The 27232-nt window shown below is 42.6% G+C and overlaps 1 protein-coding gene across 2 annotated transcripts in view; it reads right to left on the reverse strand.

Moving 5' to 3' along the window:
• PPP2R3A (protein phosphatase 2 regulatory subunit B''alpha) overlaps window positions 1–27232 on the reverse strand; it is a 77096-nt gene that overhangs the window by 6062 nt on the left and 43802 nt on the right. For both annotated transcript variants that reach the window (XM_018560209.1, XM_018560210.1), the window contains exons 2-9: window positions 11704–11970; window positions 10559–10662; window positions 9472–9574; window positions 6971–7045; window positions 5092–5178; window positions 4406–4562; window positions 938–986; window positions 485–574 (exon numbers count right to left, since the gene is read on the reverse strand). In XM_018560209.1, the coding sequence (XP_018415711.1) occupies window positions 485–574; window positions 938–986; window positions 4406–4562; window positions 5092–5178; window positions 6971–7045; window positions 9472–9574; window positions 10559–10662; window positions 11704–11970 (932 nt within the window). The remainder of the gene's footprint in view (window positions 1–484; window positions 575–937; window positions 987–4405; window positions 4563–5091; window positions 5179–6970; window positions 7046–9471; window positions 9575–10558; window positions 10663–11703; window positions 11971–27232) is intronic.

Genomic DNA, 27232 nt, shown 5'->3' on the forward strand with positions numbered 1-27232 from the left:
GGGAAGGTACTGTAGCGTTTTTTTTTACCTTGCAGAGAATGCATTAAGGTGAAACGTGCACAGCCTATAGTACCACTTGGGAGGACAGGTTCACACCATTTTCTGGACCAGATCTGGAACGTGGTGCATTGCGTTTTGACGTGTTTTTGCCACGTTCCGGAGCCTTTTTTTAAGCTTAAAATGGGCTTCCAGGTGCAGTCCAGTGTGTTTGCATGCATTTCCATATGTTCCAGTGCATTCCAGACCAGACAAAATGAGATATGCAGTATTTCTCTGGTCTGGTACGGACTTTACTGGTGTGAACAGAGGCCAGAAATAGCATAGGGATATATTAGGATGCATTTTGGGTCCGGAAACAATCTTTTCTACAGATGATCTGGATGTGGTGTGAATGGGTCCTAAGACGTTCCTTTGCAGCATCAGGTATCCGTCAAACACCGCATGGCATGTCTTGTGAGATGGAGAATGAAATCCAAAATATTACCTGGTCTGGTTTTTCTTGTCTTCCTCGGAGATCAGGAACCAGACAAACTCTGCATAGCTCATCCTGCCCTCCCTCTGCACAGCATTCCCCCTGTGAACACATGACATACACATTACTCTGGATGGAAAATTCTCCAATGTTAATGTCAGTCCCCTGGGAACTGCAGATGAATTGGATTCTGGGTCTATATCAATATTTTATCATTTACTGAACATCACTGCAGGCTGCTGTATGTAGGAATGTTACAGGCACAATCGAATCATTTCACATTGGGTACAATTAATATTTCCGCAGCCTGTACACAGTGAATATGAAATGTAAGAGTTAAACCATCTATACAAAGCAGGTTATCCCAACGTCCTGTCTTATGAGGTCCCATTTGTCCAGAAGATGGCTTCTTCTTAACAGACGCACAAGCAGAATTTGCAATAGTAGGCCAAGATCTTGTCTTACCGAGTTACAGCTCCAGAAAATATCCGCTCGATTATTCTGTTTGAAGAGGCTGGAAAGAAAACAGCACAGTATATAAAATCAAAGCAAACCTAGCAGGAGTGACAATATTCACCGAACAATTCACCCTGAGAGAAAGCGATAGGGCTCAGTGCCGGCTACATTCCATGGTGAGGAGTTCAAGGGGCCCGCGTGCTAAACTGGACTGGTCAGTCACTATCCTGACTTTATCTACCAGCATTTGTACTTTCTCACATCACCCACTTTCTTCGGATTTTGTTTTAAGCAAACCATCACCCAGATCCTGAATAATAAACTAAAAGCATCTATTATCTATTACAAACCTTGTGAAAAGGCACAGAAAACCCCCCAACATTTTCTGTAATAAGCAGGCTGCTGTTTCCTTGATTACCTTGTTTGTTTACTTATTATTATTATTATTATATTACAGGATTCATATAGCGCCAGCAGTTTGCACAGCGCTTTAAAATATAAGGAAGACATTACAGTTACAATACAATTCAAGACGGTAAGGAGAGCCCTGCCCCTGAGGGCTTACAATCTAGTAAGGAGGGGCAAGTGATACATGAGGAGGCAGCTGTGTGGGGATTAATTGTTTGAGAATGTGATGGTTGAGCGGTTAGTCTGAGGTGGGATAGGTTTCCCTGAAGAGATGAGTCTTTAGAGAACGCCTAAAGGCAGTCGGAGTGGGAGATAGTCGGACAGGTTGGGGTAAAGAGTTCCAGAAAATGGGAGAGACTCTAGAGAAGTTCTGGAGGTGAGCATGGGAGGAGTTGACAAGGGAGCTGGAAAGCAGGATCTCATGGGAAGAGCAGAGGGGATGGTTAGGGTGATACTTTGAGACCAGGTTTGAGATATAGCCGGGGGCAGAGTTGTGGATGGCTTTCTAAGTCGTTGTTAATATTTTGAATTTTATCCTTTGGGTTATTGGAAGCCAGTGCAGGGATCGGAAGAGGGGGATTGCAATAACTGAGGGGTTGGTTAGGTGGATGAGTCTGGCAGCTGCATTCATGATATACTGAAGGGGGGAGGAGCCTGTGTAGTGGAAGGCCAATGAGGAGGGAGCTACAATAGTCTAGACGAGAGATAACAAGGGAGTGGATGGGTCATTTTGCGGTTTCATTGGTGAGGAAGGGGCGTATTTTGGAGATGTTATGAAGGTGGAGGCGGCAGGATTTGGATAGGATTGGATGTGGGGAAGAAAGGTGAGGTCTCTGGCCAGGATGACACCTAGCACCTTCCGGTTTCCTACTTCCGAGTTCTTATCCTGGTGGCCATTTAGAGGAAGGGCTGAGGATTCCATCTCTCTCTACTCTTTGCAATAGTACCTGCCCCTGATGAAGTGCCACTGCAAATGTGCAATGTGTGTAAAATGAGTGTGAGACATATATAGGTCTATGAATGAAATCATGCAGGATTTACTTAATTCATGCATAGCTCTGGATCTGCCTCCTTAAACATGTGACAATACAAGGCACCTGAGGGGAAAATAAATAAATTCCCTGAATTCTGAAGATCATGCAGTGTACAAACTTTTTAAGTACTAACATGTTGCAGACTGATCCTGATTTTTGTGTTTTTTCCATACTGGCATCAGTTGCAAGATTTCACAATGTAAGGCTTGTTACAGAAGAGAAGGTAGATAGTATACAGCCATGAGGAAATTCGACATCAGCAAGGTTTTCAATGGTATGTATAGCAAGCAGAGTATTTCATGGTAATGAGTGAAAACCAGTTCCATAGCATTGGTAAAGGCCATGTCACCACCGTCAGCCCTTGTTAAACATAGAAAGGGTTTTTTTTTTAAATGGTCATTCTTTGGGGTAAATGGGTGGGAATAGGAAATGGCTAAAGCGGGGACCCCAGCATGGGCCATATTAATATGGGGTAGTCATGAGGTCTGTATAGTGGGACAATTGGAGGGTGCAAGAGAAGGACAGTGGGGAGGAGGTAAGTAAAGGAGGGGAAAAAAAAAAAAGTTTACAATTATTTTTTAAGTTTGAAAAGAAAAAAAAAGTTTCCAAAATAGCAGTTTGTAGCCCTTTATTTAAGGTAAGAGCCATAAACTGATTTCTCAGAGCCTCTGCCTTCATACAGAATGTGGAAACCTGTTTACTTCTTCACTGAAGAATGAAGATAAAGCTCTGAAGGCTTTCTAATAGATCCACACAGTGATAAGAAGGCAATGAGGTCACCTTTCCACTCCCGGAGAAGTGAACGTAACCCCCGTGGGGAAGCTGCCCTCTTTTCATGAATGGCTTGCTTTATATAGACATCAGAAGATGAGGTACAGAGGCCTCTACTGGTGCCAGGACTCCCAGTGTGATCCTGGAAGTGCTCAGTACAGCAGCAGGAGATCAGCAAACAGTCATTCTCCGAGTCTCTTCTACTTTGCCTGCTGAACTGACAATTCTGCTTCTGAGCCCAGCTGTGGCTCCAACAACCTCCCTTTCACAGTCTTGATCTAATGGACACATTTATGGATGTCCAGGAGAGCAACAGCCAAGATGTATTTATACCCCCGAAACAATAGAAGACACAAAACTAAAACACAAAAAAAATGTTTCTATGGAATAGAAATGTCTTCCTAAACCTTCTCTCCAATCACTTTAAACCAGATGACATCACGGCAGCGGCTGAGAAGAGTACCCTCTTCCTGCAGGTTAAAGTGTATTTCTGCTCCTGCAGCCAAACTTGGAAAGCACCTACTTTATATTTGTTGCATGCTCCCATTCATAGCAGAATTTAAAAAACAAATCTTTAAAAATGGCTGCTTATCTTTTTACTTGCCGAAAAATCTACATCAAAGTAGGGTATACATGTATTGAATTTCGTCCGGTTACTAATGAACTGACCGAAACTCACACAGAGGGCGTCACTGTTGGCACCCTTCCGGCCAACATCCTTTGATCAGCTTACGGAGCTTGCAGCCAACAATCTACAAGCTCTGTTTGGGTATTCTGACAGCAGCCAGTGCCACTGTCAGAACACAATGAAAATAGCAGGGGATTCCTCCATCCATGCTTGTGAGTGTTGGAGGAATCTGTTATATAATTTCGTCATTCAGCCGGCTGTTTGAATAAAAAAAATATATATACGTGTATACCCAGCTTTAGTTTTCCCTTTGTATGTAATGGTAAGGATGGGGCTGTAGAATTATGTTTACCATAATTAACCCTGTCTATACTGTGCTTGCAGATCTTATCAGTTTTAAACTAGATGAGTAGGACAATAGAAGCTGCCTAGAGAATCCTATGTGTAAACCTGCTCCAAAGAAACTTGAAGGGTAAGAAAAAAAAAACGTTTTTTTCTAATTTTTTTTTTTGTAGGTATGCTTTGTGAATGGTAAAATATAAACACATAGCGGGGGATTACCAAATTAGACTGCAAAAGGTGGAAGTAATCTTCCCACCAAGGTGCATTTATAAGGCAACTGTTCTCTATACTCACCATGGTCATTATATCTTGCCAAGTCCTTCTGGTCAACGAACAAATCGTGATCAGTATCCAGTTCCCAGAACTTGCAGTAGATGACATAGAAGTGTTCATAGGAAAAGTAATCTGTCACTTGGTTAACGTCATCCTCTTCCTCCAGCAGAGCCAGCGTCTGTATAACAAGAAACATGTACAATGAACACTAAAAATGTGTGCCAATAACGGACAGATTTGTACAAATCATACATACTGAACTGGCCAACTGTTTGCATATTTATTTGAAGGTACTCACTGCTACTGATTTGCAAATTAAGACCAACTAGCTTAGTCTCAGCAGGTGTCTACCCCAAGAAAAGACATGCAATAAGACTCCTGCCTGTCCTTAAAGTTCTGGACTTCCCTTCACCATGCCGGGAAGCCCGCACACTGCAGCTCCTTTCCCCTTCGGCGATAGGAAAAGAGAAAGATCATCTCTGTCACGCTCAGATTTTTTGCAACAAATGCAATAACAAACATTCATGTCAGAAGCACTCACCACCACCTAGGAAGTTATAAAGGGCCTGATCATCATCCAAACATTGCACTTCAATAGTAGTTGCACTTAAGTGGGATCTTTCAGGATATGTACACAATGTTAAGAGGCCCTAAAGAGGTCAATAGGCCCCCATACATTAGCTGTAAGATATAACAGCAATTCCTACCTGAAGTAAGTTACTTCTGCGAAGCTCTGTAGGGGAGATTCTTCCAGACCATGACCTGTTTACGGTGTAGAATATTCTCTGAATGACCTGCAGGGTTCAACAAAGAAATGTATGCAGATTAGATAAAGCACCTGATCAGTGTGTTATAGGTTAAGCTGCTCATACATGGCTTGAATTTCATCCAATTCGTGTTAATTATTCAAAAATCGAGATGTTAGCTGTCCCTGCCAACACCATACGGCTCAACAAACATCAAATGCAAAATCTTAAAAAACTGGAGCGGAAAACTCGGGAAACCGTAACTGCAGCCATTCCACTGCCAAATACATATATTGTTGTGTCTATGTTAGGGAAATGTATGACAGGAAATGGGAAGTTGGAGGAAATTCCATATTTGGACAGGGGTGTCCATTGGGAGTTTCTCATCAGCCTCCTGTTCCAGGGCCAACTGTCAGTGGAAAGATTTTCCCTCACTTTGTGATCACCATTACATAAAATGAGGAGATTGGGTGACAACACTCTTCAGTTGCACTTCCAACCTGGCAATCGGAAATTGACTAGCCCTGTCTTAAATGCGAAGTTTGGATTTCTTAAGGGTGTAATATGAAAAATGGTCAGATCGCAACCTCCCTGGCCTCTCTTTTTTTCCCCCAGGGCTCTGATAGGCAGAGCCTTGATGAGAGTTGAAGTTTCACCACAGCTGGAGTTCCAAGGTTACCTACCCCGGAGTTACAGCATTCTACTTGACGCTAAGAAGGGCAGGCTACAGTGCTTCAGAACTAGGTTGTACCCCAGGAGGCTCCCAAAGTCTGCTTCTGAGGCCTCTCCAACAAATATATTTTTTAACAGTTTTACAGAGGCAATCAAGACTTTCACGTGTGATGTATCAACTTTTAAACAAGTGCAGGATAGTATATTGTAAAAGGGCAGTTTCTGCTAAAATATTTTTTTTTAAGGTGTCCAGCGTAATCTGAAATTTAGTCATGTGGGTGGCCTAATCTAAATAAAATGAGACAATTCAGGGCCTTTGTATGCGACTCATTGTAAATTCATATAGTTTACAAAAAAAAAAAAAGATTCTGGACCTTTCTAAATGCTGTTTTATATAGAAATACATCCTTTTTAACCTGCCACAACCTGAGATGTGATAAAAAAACACATGAGCAAAAGTCCATTTGTTAAAAACCACATTTCATTTATTAGTTCCATGTCAATATTGACATCTTCCTGCAAGTGCTGAGCTTGGTGCCTCCTTCAGCCTCCTGAGCCTCCATATTAGTACTTTATATGTTGGACAATTTAATGACCCATATGGATCCTTGTGGGCTGGAGAGGTGAAGCTCAAAAATAAAGAGCTTATTGAGTTTGCATGTTAACCCTTTCACTGCCACAGATGTAAGGCTTACAGCAGAACACAACTGCTGGCCAAGTCAGGAAGCTTTACGTTGGTAGCTTTTAGCGTCCATGAACTTATATCAGAACAGTTCCCCTGACCGTGCCCTGTAAAATAATAGCGGTCATCAGCAGCTGAAAAGCCGTTGATGACAGCTATTAACCAAAAATCCGGACCCTGGTGTGCTGGTGGCTTATCCTTCTACTCAAAAGAACATCAGACCCAACCTCATCTGAAAAATTAGGTTAACAAAGATCCCTTAGCAAGCTGCAAAGCTTCTTCACTGGGCAATGAAGCCACACAGCATATTAAAAAGGCCAACAGGTAGGCTTCAACTGCCTATATCTCAACTCGCCTGGCCATGTTTGTGCAAGTTTTAATATAAACCATAACCCCAATACCAACCCCTAACCCCGAATGCATAATGTGAGATACAGCCATGCATATGATATGAATACGTCCCAAATAACATGTCTGGGCACTTACCGTCGTTATGTAACGGGAGTGAAATTCAGGTGCTTCCTTGAGAAATGTTAATCCAGGATGTGTGTCCACAATGTCCTGAAACAGAGAGGCAGGTTTATGAATCATGTAAATAGTAGGTGAGGATACAAGCTTGGGAGATTGCTCCATGGAGCTCAAGAAAACGTAGCAAGGAACAAACCACAAGAACATTATATATCCACATCTTTGGTGTTTAATATGCAAAAATGAATGCAACTTTTCTAAAGGGTTCACAATATAAATTTCCTACAAAGAACAGATCAGAGTATTAGTCAATGTTTGTCAGAGGATGTCAGTGTATTTTCTTCTGTATTCTATGTCTGACCCTCACCCATATCCATCAGAATCAAACTAAGCCTAACCACAAGTTGTGCTTACCCGTTTCTAAAATAAAGGCACAACAGAGACGCGCCACAACTCCTCGATGCTTCTACTTTTGTGTGTACCAATAGCTCAATGAATAGGCATTAAAAGTAACTGTACATTTGTACCAGTGCCCCCCCACTGCAGTTCCTAAGCGTTGGCAATTACTTTTAGACCAGAGCACATCTATGGATGAACAGACATGGATCTAGCTGTACTATATGGTGGCCATACACTTGGCAGGTCTCCTACCACAAACGAGATGTATGCGTTACCTACGATGATGTTCTTTTGTATGAAAGAGTGGATTATAATAAAACTTTGACTGGAGTTGGGCTTTAAAACCAAATTGTAGTTTTATTTCAAACAAATTCGATACACTGAGGGTGCAATAAAAAAAATTAGAAAATTTGTGTTGCTTTTTGTTGTTGCCTTGGAATCATCTCCAGTTAAAGCCTCACAGGCAGCAGTCTGAAATAAAGATTGTTGCTTCCTCTGTTAGAGCAGCACTGTCTCGGCAGTGGTCTGACACACTACCTGCCAAGGCAGAGCCACAGATCTGCAAAGAGTAGTGAGAATGTGCTTTGGCTGCAGAGCTCTAGATGTGACCAGCGTGGTAGACCACTGCTCTCACAAAGAAAGTAGAAGTCTTGTCTGCAGACCGCTGCCTGGAGGAAAGGAATAGAGTTGATTTCAAGACAAAAAAGTATGACTTTCCTAAACTTCTTTTTTATAGCAACCTTATAGTTTGTGTTAAAAAAAATACATAATATTTGTTCACACAGGAGGCATAGAGGTGCTAAAAACAGGAGGATCATCCATGTTTTTACCGCCCACCTACAATTCTACATGGCAGCCGCTCGGGGTGGTATGCAGGGCAACAGGGTTTTGCCGCAAAGTGTTTACAGCATGTTGCATTTGGCAGGTGGTGCCATTTGCCAAATGCATCCATTAAAGTTAATCTAAATGCATCGCAGTGCAGTATTTTAATGTAAAATCCCCATTGTGATAAACAAAACAAAAACACAACAGCATCAGGAGGTGGCAGTATTCATTCTGAACTTTTGTGAACCACCTTGCAAAAGTGATCCGCCACAGATCCCTTTTCAGAGGTGTGTGTAAACCTGCCGCCCACGTGAACGAGGCGCAATAATTAAATAATCAAAATCAATGCAATTCACCATTTATGGGCATTGTTGGCACTGTCAGGCTCCTGAATGTTTTTTTTTCCCCTCTTTGGCTATGAGCACAATGCCTCCCTATCCACAAGCATTCCCCGCCAATTACATTCAGTTCTGGTAAAGCAATGCTCTGCATGCCTGGGCAAGCTGTTTGTAAAAGAAAGAATGCTACAAAGGAGAGACCACTTCCATAGTCAAATAACTAAAGGAGACTTCAGCTTATGCCTAATGCTTGGCAATGCTTAGGACACTACCAAATAAAACGGAACAGCCATCCTCTATACTTTCATGAGTCTGTTAAAAAACATTTGCCATCACCATGAAGGGCTATGGAAAGGCACAGAATGCAAATGTTCATTAAAATGTATCTAAACCTGAAAACAAAAATAGAATATATTACAGCTCACCAGTCCTTAGGTATAGTGGCTGCATTAGTTTTCTTTATTTTAGGCTTTTTCCATTTATTTTTACCTGGTACACCTACCATGAATGTACTTCCTGTCCTAGGATGACACTCACTCACTGTACTGTATCTAAGGAGCAGCATTGTCACCCTAGGACAGATTAAGGACAAATATCTGATAACAGCCAGCACAGTCAGAGAACATGAAGCCATCAGATCGCTAAACAGGATCAACAGGTATTTTCTTAATTTATGGACTTCAATGGTATATTTAACAGACAAATAGGAAGCAACGTTCATAGGGGTTACATACTCTTTAATACGGCATGAAAACAATTCAGCATTCAAATGGAGCAAACCTTTCATTGGCTACGAGTAAGGCCCAGTTTGGGGGCTGAAACATGCAAGCATTTGTTTGCTGCTGTTATGCCTTTTTACAAATAAAGTACTTGATGGACGGATCCCCTTGCGAGTGCCGGTTTTTACCTACACCTTTCATTCAATTCCACAAAGGACAAGTGTCCCTCCAGCCTCACCTGCAGGAGAGGGATGAAGTCTTCTTGCTCTAAATAGCTGCAGCCTGGTTTTGCTAAAAGGTAGATGAATTTGGAAGTGTCATCATGACAGTTCTTTAGCAACCTGCAATAAATAATTACATTTTTATTTATTTTATCTTTCGGAATAACATGCGTACATAAAATCTATATTACTCGCCACAAACTCAGCCAACACTGGCATTAAACGTTATCGATTATTGCACTATACTACTTCATGCATGTAATTATTACAGTAGTGTAACTAGGGATGTGCCAGTTCCAAGTATTTGGGACAGTACCTGTCCGTAAACCAGAACTTCCGGGATCAGGAAGCCAGGCGGCAAGTCATTACACGCTGCCCGGGTTCCTGATTGGCCAGGAAGCTGGCTCAATGCTCCCTCATCACCAAGTGAACATGGAGCTGGCTTCCCGGCCTGTCAGGGGGTGAGTCATTACCGCCCCCCCCCCCCCCCGGCTTCCTGACTGTCCGGGAAGCCGGCTCCATGCTCCCTCGTCACTAGGGAACATGGAGCCGGCTTCCTGGCCAATCAGGAAGCCAGGCAGTGAGTCATTACCCGCCCCCTGGCTTCCTGATTGGTCAGAAAGCCGGTTTAAAGCTTCCTAGTCACCTGGTGATGAGGGTGCATGGATACAGCTTCTCGCCTAAGCTGGGTGGCGAGTCATTACACACAACCCTGCACCCTTAACGGGACTTCCGGTATCGACGAGTACCGGAAAAACAAAATTGGTACTCGATATCAAAAAAACGGTATCGGTGCATCCCTAATAATAACCAGCAGTAACTGATAATACTGCTACTATATAAGTACCTAAGGAAACAAAGTGGAAGTGCTATAAACCGGACAGGCTGCTATGGGAACAGGGCCAGTTCTTACTTCAGATCCTTTTATGTCTTTATACATAAAGCTGTGCACAGAGGAAGGGTGACGTGCAAAGTATATTCATTTGGTAACAGATTTCCATACCTTGCATTTCTTACTGTTCTTTGTACTGCTTTATGTAATGATGACAAAATCTATGCCTTGTAAAAGGGAGTAAAGAAGTTGATTATGTCCTTGATACTTACTTTCTACACATTGCAATAAATGAATGTACAGACACAAATCCCGTCCTCTCTCCTCCGGCCGCATTAAACAGGGCTGCTTTCCAGTACAGCGGACAACCACATATCTACAGTGGGGCAGAATGAAGATGATTCAGGTCCGACAGGAGAAAAAAAAGAGAAGACAGACAAGCTGCTCTACTAATGTGCTACAGAAGCAATATGCCTTCCCTATTACATTGCAAGGTCTCAAGATCAGGGCTCTCCTAACCCTCTTGTCTTACACTGTATTATAACTGTACTGTCTGCCTTTTTTCTGCACCCCAGTTCCTATGTTTTTGTGCATAGTTGAGTCACTTAGGCTTGTTTCAGAGGTATGGCTTTTTGGCCGCAATAAAATGGCAGCAGGTGCTCTGGACTGATGAGTCAAAATTGGAAATATTTGGCTGTAGCAGGAGGCAGTTTGTTCTCAGAAGGGCTGGAGAGTGGTACAATAATGAGTGTCTGCAGCAACAGTGAAGGATTGTGGAGGTTCCTTGCAAGTCCGGGGCGACATTTCTGAAAATGGAGTTGGAGATTTGGTCCTCAATGCTGAGAAATACAAGCAGATACTTATCCATCATGCCATACCATCAGTGAGGCGTGTGATTGGCCCCAAATCTTCAGCAGGACAACGACCCCAAATATACAGCCAATGAACTATCTTTAGTGTAAAGAAGAACAAGGAGTCCTGGAAGTGATGGTTTGGCCCTCACAGAGCCCTGATCTCAACATCATGGAGTCTGTCTGGGATTACATGAAGAGACAGAAGGATTTGAGGCAGCCTACAACCACAGAAGATCTTTGCTTAGTTCTCCAAAATGTTTGGAACAACCTACCTGCCGAGTTCCTTCAAAAACTGTGTGCAAGTGTACCTAGAATAATTGATGCTGTTTTAAAGGCAAAGCGTGGTCACACCATATATTGATCTGATGTTTCTTCTGTTCATTTATGTCCATGTTATTAATAAAAATGAAAATTTGTATTTGTGAAAACATTCTTGCTTTACAGCACACCTGCCTAAAACTTTTGCGGTCTGATGCCTTCATGGGATTGCTTGGTTACTGAACTCTACCACCTTCCTTCAAGCCTAGCAGACAGGTAAATTATATAACAATGGTTTGTTTTACCTTGGCAACCTTCCCCATTTCATAAATATCTGCCTTTTCATCCTCCATACTGGCAAAGGTAGCTTCAGCCTTGGTGATGATGTCCTCGTGGTTGTTGGTGGGGTTGGGCAGTCCTCTGGGGAAGTAAAATCGTGGAATGTTTACAGACAGGGAAGGGGCGACTGTTACTTTGTTGGCAGGTGGGGGGGAAGCAGGGCGTGTAATTACTGGAGGGGTGACGGGGACAGGAGGAGGGGTCCCTGGTTTCTTCTCCTGCTTGTTCTGTACCTGGGAGATTATAAAAGGAAGAAAATACAACTTTAGAGGAGCTAGCAATAACAACTTCTAATCATCTAAATCATATAAATATTCTAAACAAAAATGTACAAAAATGTTTCTCTTATCTTGCAAGAGAACATTTATTTTTTCAGGATATGTACATGAAATATTCATCTGAAACAAAGGAACACTAACTGCCATATTTACCTTACATCTGTCGGGATGCTGGGACCCGTAGTGCCACATGCACAATAGATAAGATGCCAGCCACCTATACCCAAGCTAGGTCTGTACACTAAAACATGCGTCTTTGTTCCAACAGGACAGCCAATGTGCCAGCCACAGGACAGGGTCAGAAAAATTAGGTGTAATTTAGCTTCGGAGTTAAAAGGCACATCTGATGCAGGGTTTAAAGTGACTACATTTTCTATCAGTATGCTGAAAAGCATGTTCACTCATCCATTCCATTAAAAGGGGACATTGCACAAACATTCATATAAGAGTTAAGCTGATGAGGAAAAAAGCTAGCTTTCTCTCAAAGTAAAGGCGCAACTGCTAAAAAATTAGCATAATCTCAACTAAATGAAAACCAGAGGAAAAAGATGCACATCTTTAAGAAAACTCAGTTGCTGAGCTAAACATGTCAGATTGGAGGTGGCGGACACCTGTGCAGTAGTGCCTGATGCCTTCCATGCTGAGGGTTTGAGATTTTCTATGGATAACACTTTTCACCATACCCTTCCATCTGTGATATACTAAGAGACCCATTTGGACTTGTACTATGTCTGGATTGATATACACTCTGAACAACAAGGACTCCATAATATTTGGATAAGACCACTCTTTACTTTATATTTGTACATGTCAGACATTAGGTCCGAGGACTTACACAATACAATATTCACATGTCAACATTGTTTGGTGGTGTGCAACAGGGATTGTGATATATTCCACTCCCCAGGATGCACTACTTGGATCAATATTATCTCACTATATCTGTGCCAATTGTGTGTTGGATAAACGTCTGACTATCCATCAACAATTGAATTCCAACAAATCCTGATCCTAGAGGTCTTGAAACTGACTTTTATGTTATAGTGTGGGGAAATAAAGTGGGGAAATCTACTGTTGGACAGTTGTCACCACATGTGTCTGTGTCATTGGAAAGCTATGATGTGTCTTTATTGACAAGAATGCAACATATCACACAATGCAATGTTTCGGGTCACACAAGATCCCCTTTCTCTGGCAAGACATCCTGTGTGACCCTGGCACGTTGCACTTGTGTGATATGTCGAAGTCTTGTCAATAAAGACGCATCATATCTGTAATTGGAGTGCCGGTGTTCTAGTCATATCATGTGCATGTGACAGTGCCATCCGTTGATCACCGCTGCACCCACCTACTCATTTTTAGATGAAGCGGTCAGGAGTGTGATGGGTATATGGACTTCTACTTCCATTGGAAAGCTTCCCCTCTATTCTTGCTCTAAAGACAACTCAAAATTTTGGATTTCCCATCACTTTCTAGACAACTATAAGGGGCAAATACCCCTGGGGGAGGAGGGGAGCAAAGGCAGCAATAAAATCCTGGCAGGTGTTCTATCCATGCCCTACTCTATACAAATTTAAGAAAACATGTTGCCTTAAGATATACTTTAAGAACAAATTAAAAAGTATACTTGCATATAATAAAACACTAAAAACAAAATATTATGCAATGGCCACTGCACAGCCATGTAGGTCATGTCTTTTTTGCCTTTGCACAGCTATGTGGAGGCCATATCTTGCTTGCCTTTGCACAGCTATGTGGAGGTCATGTCTTTCTTGCCTTGGCCTCCACATAGCTATGCAAAGGCAAGAAAGATATGGCCACCACATAGCTATGCAATGACTTTCTTGTCCTGGCACAGCTATGTGGAGGCCATATCTTTCTTGCCTTTGCAGAGCTATGTGGAGGCTATGTCTTTCTTGCCTTTGCACAGCTATGTGGAGGCTATGTCTTTCTTGCCTTTGCACAGCTATGTGGAGGTCATGTCTTTCTTGCCTTTGCACAGCTATGTGGAGGCCATGTCTTTCTTGCCTTTGCACAGCTATGTGGAGGCCATGTCTTTCTTGCCTTTGCACAGCCATGTGGAGGCCATGTCTTTCTTGCCTTTGCACAGCTATGTGGAGGCCGTGTCTTTATTGCAGCATATGACTACTTTTAAATTCAAGTGTATCCAATGACTAGGACTGGTCAGTATACATTAGAAAATGTGGTTACAAAGCAATACACGGTCATGTAGAATGTCAGCAAGCATTGAATACTCAAAAAATACTGCAGGATGAGTCTAACACATGCAGCCCTTCCTACAGAGATGTACGGCTACACGGTAAACAAATTGTCAATAACATTTTTAGACTTTTACAAACTACAGTTAAATGTTTTCTGGCCTTTTTTACACGCTGTACATGCACTATTAGTACACGATGAAAAGCACAGAGAATACATATATATATATATTTATGCACTCCCTAACATTAGTGATATCAAAAAACTTTGCTGGTTTTGACCTGAAGTATCTGCGGTAGTAGTGATGAGTGAACAAACGTTCACACTACAAAAAAAACACTGTAAAAAAACAAACACAAATCTGCTAAATATGAACAAAGCAGCAAACCCCATTGAAATCTATGGGAACCGAATCTTATTTTTTTCCTGGCCCTTTTCAAGGTCTGTTTGCACACAGCGGAGGATCTTGCAATAATTAAGTTAGAACATTATGAGGGACCTGATGACAGAACCTATGTGGGTAAATATATTAAGATGAAAATGATGCAAAGTGCATACTGAGTAAATATATGACTGAAAGAGGAATGAAATGTTAACCTTCCCCCCTCCAAGCAATGTGTTTGGGAAGCTGGGGTGATTGACAAGGTAATACCTATAATTTCAGGCAAGCAGGAAGACTAAGATAGTGGAAAGACAACTTCTATTTTATCCATCTTAAGTTTAAAGGGAAACCAACCGTTTTTTTGTCATATTTTATCTTTTTAAGGTTGCAAAAAAAAAAAAAAAAGGAACATAGGACAATCAGGAGCCAAGAGATGCATTTGATTATCATCTGCTTAGAAGTGATACTGAAGCCCAAATAAGATAATCAAGTGGCCAAGTCCAAAGATATACAGTGTGGAAAATAATGATTTGATCCCCTGCAGATTTTGTAAGTTTGCCCACTTACAAAGAAAAGGTCTATCATTTTTATCTTAGGTGTATTTTAAATGATAGAGATGGAATAACAACCACAAATCCAGAAAAAAACATGATACAAATGTTATAAATTGAGTTGCAGTTCAGTGAGTAAAATAAGTATTTGATCCCCAAGCAAAACACGGCTTAGTACTTGGTGGAGAAACACTTGTTGGCAACCACAGAGGTAAGACGTTTCTTGTAGTTGGTTACCAGGTTTGCACACATCTCAGGGGGGATTTTGGTCCACTCTTCTTTACAAATCTTCTCTAAATCCTTAAGGTTTCTTGGCTGTCGCTTGGCAACTCGAAGTTTTAGCTCCCTCCATAAATGTTCTATAGGATTAAGGTCTGGAGACTGGCTGGGCCACTCTGTAACCTTAATGTGCTGCTTCTTGAGCCACTGCTTTGCTGCCTTGGCGGTATGTTTTGGGTAATGGTCTTGCTGAAAGACCCAATCACGACCCATCTTCAGTGTTCTGGTTTATAGTGGGAGGTTCTAATCCAAGATTTTACAATACGTGACCCTGTCCATTGGCCCCTCAATTCAGGCAAAGTCGGCCTGTACCTTCAGCAGAGAAAAAGCCCCAAAGCATAATGTTTCCACCACCGTGCTGGACTATAGGGATGGTGTTCTTAGGGTCAAAGTCAGCATTTTTCTTCCTTCAAACTCGGCGAGTCGAATTGATGCCAAAGGGCTCAATTTTGGTCTCATCCGACCGCAGCACTTTCTCCCAATTCCAAGCGGTCAGCTGCTGGAATGCACTTTATCGCATCCTGGCCAGCTTCCTGCGTTCAGGGGCGTGGCAGTGCACTAAAGTCAATGGCACACCCCCCGCCCCCAGTGCGATCACCCACACCAGAACGCGTGGGAAAACAAAGCCTGCATTCTGGTCCATTGCAATCTGAAAAAATAGTGCTTGAAGCATATTTTCAAATCGCACTGGACCAGAAGGCACTGTGGTGCCATTGACTTCATTGTACCGCCATGCCCCCTCCTGCTCCTGAACACAGGAAGCCTGCCGGAATGCAAAACAGCAGCTGACCACTCTGGAACACACGGTTTATGGTGTGAATAAGCCCTGAATGATACCCACACAATAGGTTTTCTGATCATTTGTTTCAACATACTATATTTCTATTTGATGTAATAAGACCATCTTTTTAACGATCCTTTGATACACAGTTTTGTATCTTTGTTTAGTTGTTAGTACAGTGTAGTTATTAGATGAGGTACTATAGGAACACACTGAGTGTTTAATAATGATAGGTTAAGTGGTCTGCAGCCCTGACAGCCCTAAAGCATGGTGATCAATGTAAAACGGCTGTTGGATGGGTCATTTTTGTTTTATAATCCAGAAAGTTTCTTTGATTATTTAGCTGCGATACACAACCCCCTCCAGCACTGCATAAAATCACCACAATATTTTTGTTTTTCTTTTTTATATGTTCACCATTAAGTGAATGGGCACACGTTTGCTAGCTAAAACGTAAGAACTGAACGTTCCCGGGGTTGGGCTTTAAAGTGAATTTATACTATCTTGTATTTTATTTTTTTTATGTTCAGAAGTAGTTTCTTTAAAAAAAACAAAAAAACAAAGGCCTTTTCATCAGGTTTCCAGGCAGAAGGTGAAGCACTAGACTTTATATATCAATAAGATTGTGTAAGGAGTAAAGGGCCTTAGATTGTGCAGTCAGTACATTCTCCTCAAGAACAATTTCAATGGGAACCACGTAGTTCCAAGTAGTACACATTGAAGAGAGGCAATTGGAACTTGGCTGCATGGTTTAGAGATTCCACTCATGGAAGGACAGGCCAGCTGCTTGCCACTGAAGTTTTCAATAAAGCAGAGCCTCTCAAACAGGAACACAGCTACAGGAAGTGTAAGAGGTGTAGACTGGAGCGGACACTGTGGTACTGCGGGGAATGAGTTGCTAGCAGATGATGGATCACATATGAGATGGCAGAAAACTTAGAAATGTTGGACTCTATGGGGCCACAAGTGTAGACTGTAATGATGGGGACAGTCCCTAGGGCAATCCCAGTGGGGGCCAACTCTCCTTGGCACATTTGAAATGCTGGAAAAAAAATTAGAATGTGCTGAAAGTCCGCTATATGAAGCTCTTCCCATTTTCAAAATGTTACCCCTTTCTCTTTTCATAGGATGTTGCAGCTGCTGGAAAACACTGTGCTACTACGACCTAGAGTGTAAGTTTAAGAATGGCTATTCCTATCTCCTCATGCTACAAACCTACAACACATACGTTTGCACAGGGCCCACCAACAACTCAAACTGACACTAGAAACAGATGTGTGTCAATGAAAAGGTTGAAGTTGCAAACTTCTTTCGTCATAAGGAACCGGACACCGGCACTGAATACATAGTGAGGTGAAAAGGGTCAGGGAGTCCCAAGGAATTTTCCCACCTCATACAAGAAGTTTCAAGGAAGCAGCGAGTACTGTGTACGTGATCACTTGGGGTAAAGATATTTTGGGTTGGTGAGCAATCTGCAGAAGCAGCATTAATAGGCTACTGTTGGTGACAATGAATTAATCTGCACCTGCTGCTTACACAGCATGGGGGGCGCGCATCATTGTAGCCATTTACGGGAGACAAATCTTTATAAGAATACGTATTCAGCTCGTCGGTTTACCAGGAATAAAGGCCATCACTACAGCTAGCCACACCAACCATTTTTTTTAGACTAGCAGAAAAGTGTGCCCAGAGCAAGGAAGGTTGAGGATATTGTGAAAAATCTTAAGGAAGCATTTCAGCACAGAATTAGGCAGTATGTGCAGGAGAGGAGTAGAGGGTTTGACATTAGCCGCATGCGTAGGAGAGGAGTGGGCACATTATGACACGGGCAGTATGTATAGGAAAAGAGTGCAGAGGGTATGACAGACAGTATGTGCAAGAGAGGAGGCTGAAGGGTATTACAGTGAGCAGTACGTGCAGGAGGAATGTGGAGGGCATGACCGTGGCAGTATGTACAGGAAAGAAGTATGGAGCATATGACAGCAGTATGCAGGGGAGGGGTATGCCATGGGGCAGGATGTATAGGACAGGAGTGCAGTGGGTATGACAGCTGGCAATATCTGCAAGAGAGAACTATGGATGGCATGGTAGCAGGCAGTATGTACAGGAGAGGAGTGCCAAGGGCACATAGGGCAGTAAGTGTGGGAGAGAAGTGCAGAGGGTATGACAGCAGGCAGTGTGTGCAGGTGAGGACAGAGGGTAATGACATGGGGCGCTACGTACAAGAAATGCAAGTACTCTTTTTAGAGACAAACAAAAATTAAGAACAGAGTTTTCCATCTCATGTGAGCCAGCTCGGTGGAAGCCTGAAGGTGGGAACCTGCCAGTGCTCAAAACCAAACACTTGCAGATTTCCAACAAGGCATCATGACACACCCTTACTACAAGATGGCTGTGAAAGTAACAGCTCAACCCCACACATATCTCTGTAATGTACAGTGGCAAAAGTCACTGTTATACTGACTTGCAAAGTGGGCAGAGCAGTGGCTTGTGGGGAGCACAGAGTACTGTAAAAGCTGGTCTTACAAATCCCCGGGAGCTTAGCAGTGGGCTGCTGTAGTAAGGCTTGGTGAAATTAGGCACCAGCAGGATGAAGCTCCATTCATCAGCTTCTCTACCTCTCATGTATGCGGGGCCTAGTTTCCGCACCAGCAGTAGAAAACTTTTCACTTTCACTACTGACACCACCTGCCTTGTCCACCCTTAGGTGAGTCAAAGCTCTATGAGCAACTTTATTGAGAGAAGCGCTGTGGGAGAGGGCACATTGGTTGGGGGGGATAGGTCTAAATGGGGGGCATTAGCCAGGGAGGACTAAGAGGGGGTGCATTGACTGGGAGACGCAGAAGTGACAGTGACAAGGGAATGAGAGCAGGTACTTGGGACAGTAGTGGATTGGAGAAGGTGGCTGATCAGTGGTTTACACAGTACTTTTGTTAGTCTAATACCTGTCAATATAGCAGAAGAAGTAGTAGGGAGTAAAAGAGGACGTGGAAAAGAAATTGCTACTGGAGGCAGGATCTTCCTCTGGCAAAATAAAACTCTGGTTTAGGTATTATCCTCAATAGAAAACGGACTGCTGAAAAAAACAAAACTCTAACTTACATTTTATAATAGCGAAAGGTGAAAACATTCGGTTCAGCTAACCTTTCCTCATAACTGATGTCCTTCATTATGTTAGAAGCTCTTCTCTGTGCTCTAATTCTACAATACTTTTCTAGACTCTTGCCCAAAGCTGATCTTGCCCAAAGCTGAATTCCACGTGAGGTCTTACTAATGGTTTGGATAGCGGCAAGACAATGTCCCCAAACACTAGGCCTCTTAATATAAGTAACTTGTTTGCTGTGTGGAGATGGGACAAGGTTTCAGAAGGACGACATTCACTGCAGCCCTTCACCGATCTGGCCTTTATGGCAGAGTGGCTAGACGGAATGCTTCTCTTCAGTGAAAAACACATGAAAGCCCACTTGAAGGACTAAGACTGAGGAACAAAGATTTTCTGGTCTGAGTAAACCAAAATGTAACTGTTTGACCTAAACAGTTCTGTCTGGGGGAAACCAGGCACCACTCATCACCTGCCCAATATCATCCCAACAGTGTAGCATGGTGGTGGCAGCATCAGGCTGTGTGTGGTGGGTGTGTGTGTGTGGGGGGGGGGGTTGTTTTTCAGCAGCAGGGGCTGGGAGACTGGTCATGGCTAAGGGAAAGCAGAATGGAGCAAAGTACAGAGATATCCTCAATGAGGGGTCAGGACCTCAGACTGGTCCGAAGATTCACCTTCCAACATGACAATGATCCTAAGCACACCCAAGAAAACACAGGGGTGGCTTAGGGACAACTCTGTGAATGTCCTAGAGTGGCCCAGCCAGAGCCCTGACTTGAACCCTATTGAACTTCTCTGGAGAGACCTGAAAATGGCTGTCCACTGATAGTCTCCTTCCAAGCTAATTGTGCTTGAGAGGATTTGCAAAGAAGGATTTCTGAAAAATCCCATAATCCAGGTGTGCAAAACTTGCTGCTTCATACCAAAAAGACTTGAGGCTGTAATTGCTGCCAAAGGTGCTTCAACAAAGTACGGAGTACTTCCACAGGTCTGAGGATCGGGTGAGTATTTCTTCTTTATTTTCAGCCCATAGTAAAATGAGCAGTTAACCCTTTGCAGTGCAGGGGTAGCCTCACCACAAGGGTTAAAGTCCACCTCCAACAAAAAAAGTTTTTATTTTGTTTTGGATAGCGTAGCAAAGTGTTTGAGCTTTGACAGTTTTTTTTTTGCCATAAGTGTCCCCATCCAGGAGATCTCTCCCCACAATGAATATGGACTGGTACGTCTTAGGAGAAAGTGGGCATTGGAAGGCTTGGTTGCTTAGCATTATGGATAAACTTGATCTAAAGGTCTGGATGGTAGATACATGTTGAAAAGCATTGTTCAAATGCTTTTACATCTCACACTATTAAGCCTAGATACTATTTATAGTGCTTGCATTTATCGCTTAGCTTGGCCAATCTCAGGAGCCAGAAAGCTAAATTTACTTGCAGAGAACTAACAATGTGAAGAGAAATGAGATCACATTGTAAACCGTCATCTCTAGTCAGAAATATGGTCTTCTAAGCAGTAAACTTTCAGAAAAGGCACAGTGCTAGAAAAAAAAAAACAACCCAAAACTTCGACCCCTACTGAGTCTCTTGCACTGTAAGAACAAACAAATCAGTACACGTAGAAGATACCCAGTTTCCAAAGCAAAAGAATACTGGATACTGACGATGAAGAGGTTATAAAATGCAAAAGGTAGGACAAGAATCTGGTGCCAAGAGAGATTGAAGGCAAAAAGAGAAGGGGACAAGGGGGGCTTAGGACAGACTTGGTGTGTTAAAAGTCCATGAGATAAAAGCGTATAAATCAATTAAACTGACTAGACAACATAGTTTTCAACAGACATTTAAAGCGACACTAAACTCAGGAATTAAACCTTAAAAATACATTTTAAGTACATTAGCTATATTCAATACTGTATCTTATTTGTGTATGACTCAGCTGTAGGTCCCCAAATCATCTCTGAATTGGTGCCGAATCTGTCCTTCCTTCCAGAGGTTGACTACTTACGGAATTTCCATTCCATAGGTATAGTCCTGGCAATATTGTATGGTAAATACATTTACCAACCATTTATTATTTTATGCGAGAGTTTAAATAATGAAAAATAATCATTCCCAATAAGGCTGTAACCTATATAGAGGAAGGACCCTTACCATACCAGAACACAGCGTTGCAATTCATGTATAGCGCAACATCGACTAGTGATCTACGTGCCTTTTCTAAGTGTTCCTTTTGGAAATGTTTCATCTTTACAGCTTTATGAACAAGGGCAGTAGAATCAGAAATAATTTTTAATGGAAATATTTTAAAAAGTTATGAATGTTCTCGGTCTATAAGTACTTTAAAAAAAACATGTTGCCTCCATGGTCTTCCTAAATAAACCCAAAAAGTATACCAACCCATGATACTACACTACTGTACTAACTAGGTCATCAATATATTAAGTATGGTTTTCTAACATTATATTCTACATTATTTTTAAGGGTTTGGCCAGGCATTACCTAATTTTAACCCTAAAATTGCCCTCTCCCCCAAGTCCAGCAATTTATTTTACCTTGCTCCTGAAGTGCGGAACAACTTTTTTTAACTTCCTCAGACATCACCACCAGGCTTATAACATTTCTGCAAGGTCACCCGCTAGGAGCTTATGCGGGCACGCCTACAGAACTTTTTCTCCCAAGAGATCTTTCTTTGGAATCAAGGCAGTAGCATTGTTACTTGCAGGAAAATAAATCAATGGAAGCATGTAGAATGGGATATAAAGGGTGTGGGATAGGCAGAGTTCTGTAGACCAATGGGCAGGACTGATAATGCTACCTAGGACTTTATTCCAGGAACATCGCTGCGTTGTCAGCCGAAACATGAAGTTCCCAAATTAGGTATTTTTCTGTACTTGCAAGAAATAGGGGGATATGTACATTTATTGCAAAAAATGTAGAAAATTGTGGTTTTTTTGAGCCACGATCTACACTTTAAGGGCTTTTTCAAACCATGTCCGGATCATGTCTAGACCAGAACAGTTTGTTCCCGGACCAAAAAAGCATCCCAATAGTATTTCTGGGCTCTGTTTACACCAGTGCAGTTCGTTCCGGACCAGGCAAAAATAAAAATACTGCTTGTCACATTTTCTCTGGTCTGGAATGCACAAAAATGCATGCAAAAGCACCTGAAGGCCCATTTCAAGCAAAACAAAAAAAACAAACGTGCAAAATCGTGGTAAAATCGCGGCAAAAACACAATGCCCCGCATTGCAGATCTGGTCCGGAAGATGGTGTGAACCTGGCCTAAGGGTATACTTTTCTTCATAAATAGTTGGCTTTCTTCATAGAGTAAAATTATGAACTGTAGCATGCAACCACATTCTCAATAAATGTGCAGATTTACTGTCCCTGCGCCATAGCAATATACCCCAGGAATGGGAGCATCTTTACCATTCCACTTGTACAAATGTTCCTATTCCTGGAGTAATCCCATATTTGGAGAGGTAATCCTCTAAAGCACTACAGTTTATGAACATGTCTTGATAGCTAGGCTTGTACCCCCTTCTCACTGGACATGGCTTGGAAAAACGGCACTGGAATGGATTGACTGCAAACCCAGGAACAAGCCCAGACCTGAGCCGCAACCTGGCATGAGGCTGCACTGATAGCTATGTACATTCAAGAAAGCCTGACACTGTTCACTGGTCACTATTTATAGAATCCGCAGCATATGTGTGCACATTCTTCTCCAAGATGGCATGCTAGACTCTCCACCAGCTGTGTACTGAACCCTGTGTACACAACTGATACAAGATTATGGCCAGGCCGGGTAACTAGATGTGCTTGTAGTTATGTCATTTGTAAACTTATTTCAAAAGCATGGTGAACTCAGACAAATTAGAAATGCAATTTTAGGCAATATATTATGTTAAGATTGAATAAACCTATTATCTATAACAGGGCTCAAAATTTCAAGTCCTGAGCTACTAGCCAGGCCTTAAGAGTCACTAGCCACCAGTTGCCCCACCCAACCCTTACCCTGCCCCGGCCTTAACTCCGCCCCTAAACACACCCTCTTAAATAATCTTATGATAATTCTTATCTTCTGATCGTTGCCGCTTGTAAACGGCAGATTAGGGATTCCTGCTGCAGGAAAACGCAAGTTCCTGACGCAGGAATCCCTAATCACACCTGAAATATACTGTAGGTGTGAATGGGGCCTAATATACACATACACTAAAGGTGCCCATAAACCTGCCGATTATCGTACGATAATCGGCAGTTGTATGGGCAGCGTGCAACCGCATCTACTGTAAGGTCATACGACTTTCGTCTTCCAAGCACGCTGGAAAACCTGCCGAAAATCGTACGATTTTTGGTGGGTTGGTGGCGTGGTCGGAAGAAGAATGCCGCACGGGCCAAGCACACACTGCCGGCTCAGCACTGCAATCATCGCAATCACACACATAAAATATACTCCCCCTTATCAACCCCCCCCACATATAATAATACACTCCCCCCTTATTAACCCCCCCCACACACACAAAATATTACACTCCCCCTTATTAACCCCCCCACACATAAAATAATATGCTCCCCCTCCTAAGCAGTCCTCATTAATCACCCCCAGATAACCACTGATCGATCCTACTCGCATACATTCTTTCCTGTGGCCGGAGCTCAGAACTGTCAGAGCTCCGGCCGAAGGAAACCAAGGCTAACAGGAGCTGCTCTGCGGTCTGCATCCGACACAGATGCAGACCGTGGAGCTGCTCCCGCAAGTTAGGTACGCGGTCTGCAACCGTGTGCCTGACATGTCAGCTGGCCAGTACTATCCGGCTGCATAATAGTGCTTGTATGTCTTATACCCTCCCCTAGCCCCAGATGCATACATATAGTCATCCCACAGCTGCAGGCTGCCACAAGGTTTACAGTCTTCATTAAAATCTTTGTAGGAATCTATTGTGCAAATGCAATTGGCACAGACTTCTATAGAGTCATCTCCCAAGGCAAGAGGTTTCCCCACAAAAGTCTAAGGGGATCTGGTGTGTATACACGGCTGGCACGAAGACGCTGCGGCAGGCTGCAGCTGTGGGTTGCCTGCAAGTATGTGTCTGGGGTAGGAGAGCAATTAGGGTAAAACCCTATCTCATTGTGCACGTATCCTATAAAGCCTGGAGAAATCCCAGGAGCCAGGTAGCCAATGCTGCATATCATTTACAGCCGGCACGTAACTTTTGAGGTTCTCTCTAGTTGTAATCAACGGAGCTGGCGCCTAAAAAAATCCGACTCGCTCCTAAATTCCATATTAGTTTGTCCATCCCAGCTATATAGTGTAAACCCAAAGCCTTTAAGTTTTCTATAGAGCTGAGAAGGGGGTTAGAATCCCTGGCAGGTTATTATTGCTTGCAGCACATCAAACCAGACCATACAGACCTCCTGAGACCAATTTATAGTTGTGGGTGCATGGCTAAAATCGGGTTGGTAGCACAGTGTAAATCCAAATATATAAAAAAGTCAGCACACAAACTTGAAATTTCCTACAGTCCCATATCTGTACATATCACAAAACATTTATGTGCCACAGACGTTGCAATTGTAACATTCAGGGCAGTTTTTCCTATCACAGATTTCAAATAGTGTTTTCTTGTATTTCTCTGTGATCTGCTCTAATAAGGAGATCACAGATTTATGGTTGGTTCTGTACTGATATGGGACTACAGTAAAATATCATCTCTCTGGAGTTGTTTTCTAGATTTAGGTTTTTATTGCTAGGTCTCCTCTTGGCAAATGAAGTCTTACTTACAGAACGTGATAGAAAATCCAATATTGAGTTGTCACAGGGACAGGAAATTATTCAATGTGGAAACCTGTTCTGATGAACAGTCTGAGAGGAGATACCCCCCTTGCTTCTGAGAGATCTCCTCTTCCTACTGTGTCTCTAGAACAGGAAAGAAAGGGAAACGTCCTTGATAGGACACAGCAAAGAGAAAAAAAAAAAAATCATACTTTATGATTTATAAATCTTTTTAGCTATACATACACTTTAAATGCCAACTCCAGGAAAATGAAAAAGGTTTCCCTTGCAGTGGGGCTAGCCCCACACTAAAGGGGTTAAGTTATGCCTAGGACAGGAAAAAGCTGTTTTACTTACCCAACTCCCGCTCACCCGGAAGTCGGCACTCTACTCTTCTTCCCTCCACTCCGGCTGTGAAAAGTGTCCCTCAGCGTCCTCACATAGAAGACTGCATTGTACTTGATTACGTCAGCGGTCCTTAGAGGGAAGAAGAGACTGCGGGGAGAGATCTAGCAGCCTGGAGGGAGCCAGTGGGAATCGGGTAAGTAAAATAATGTTGTCCTTTTCCCTAGTTAGAAACGACCAGTTAACCCTTGCAGTGCAGGGACAGCCCTACTGCCAGGGAAAACCGTTCTTTTCCATGGAGTTGGGCTCTAACTTTGCTGCACTCATTCGGCATCGATATGCCTAGTGTAATGTGCAATCACACACTTAAAGGCCAACTGAAGTTTTAAAAGAAAATTGCACAAAACAGGTTTTTAATATCCAACCTCTTACATTAGTGTAATGATGCCGCACCACCAGTACTACACAGCCTGTCCTCCACCAGTATACTGTTGCTATCTGTGCTGCTGGTTCTGCAGTGCTCCAACGCCTCTAATTGTGTCAAAGCTCTCCAATCAGCAATACTCACCCCTCCAGCTGATGAATACATCATTGCAAGAAATTATATTGATTTAGGGCAGGTTCACACCATTTTCCAGACTAGATCTGAAACACAGTGGATTGCGTTTTGCCGTTTTTTTTTTTTTTAGCTTAAAATGGGCTTTCAGGTGCGTTCCAGTGTGCATGTATGCGTTTTTGATGCATTTTCCATGCCACACAAAATGAGACATGGAGTATTTTTCTGGTCTGGAACAGAGTGTGCCGGTGTGAACAGAGGCCAGAAATAGCATAGGGATACATTAGGATCAATCTGGTCTGGTGATAATCTGGATGTGGTGTGAATGGGCCCTTAGTGTTTTTATATTTGCCTGGGGGTCAGCTTTAATAAAGGTGCAGCTATCACAATGGAAGCAGCCAATGTAAGTTAAAATGTTATGAAGGATGCAAGCAATAAATTCAGCAAAAACCTGTGCCAACGCCAACAAGTCCCCCATTTCCATTGCTATTAATCCCTTAAAATTGGGGGGAGGGGGGGATAAATAAAAAAACATTCCAAGAATAGGCTCCTACCTTGCTGTCTTGCAGTAGTGAGCACAGAGTATAGCAATCCACACAATGGACAACACTAAACTGTTAAAAGTTTACCCAATGGTAATTGCAATGTATGGTAATTGGCTGCTTTTTTGTGTGCTAACCCGCTTTTGGACTCAGACCTGTGTTTAACCGCTGTTTAATAAAGCAGCCAAACTTTTTATACAGCAATATTCAGAGACTCCGTGCCAAGGATTCCCTATGATTCTGCAAGTTATTGTGTTACATTATTTATTTTAGCAGAGACCAGTGTGGCATGCCAGGCAAACACAGCTGCAAAGAGACACAGCAAATAATACCCAGTGCCTCTGCCCGGTGCCACATTTCACCTACAAATAGCCATTCTAGCAACATTACTTTCTATTTTGTACACCTATTTTTACCAGCAGCAAGCAATGTCATCAGTTTGCCCAAAGACAGACTAGTGCTGTCCGGTTTCTGCAGTTTAAGAATACCCCCATAAAATGTATCCAAACCCAAAAGCAAAAATGAAAGGGAGGTTTAGATCAGCACAGTGAGGAGGGAAAGGGTAAAGAACTTTCAGAAAATGCTGTTTGAAAGTTTCTTTACTTTTTAAGCTAAAATCACAAGGCAATTATAAATGTGTTTAAAGGAGAACTATGGAGGTGAGTGCTTTTCACTCACCTCATAGTTCTAGC

The sequence above is a fragment of the Nanorana parkeri genome, unplaced genomic scaffold (genome assembly GCF_000935625.1).
Source record: "Nanorana parkeri isolate BGI_ZX_2015 unplaced genomic scaffold, ASM93562v1 scaffold439, whole genome shotgun sequence".
Classification (NCBI taxonomy): domain Eukaryota; kingdom Metazoa; phylum Chordata; class Amphibia; order Anura; family Dicroglossidae; genus Nanorana; species Nanorana parkeri.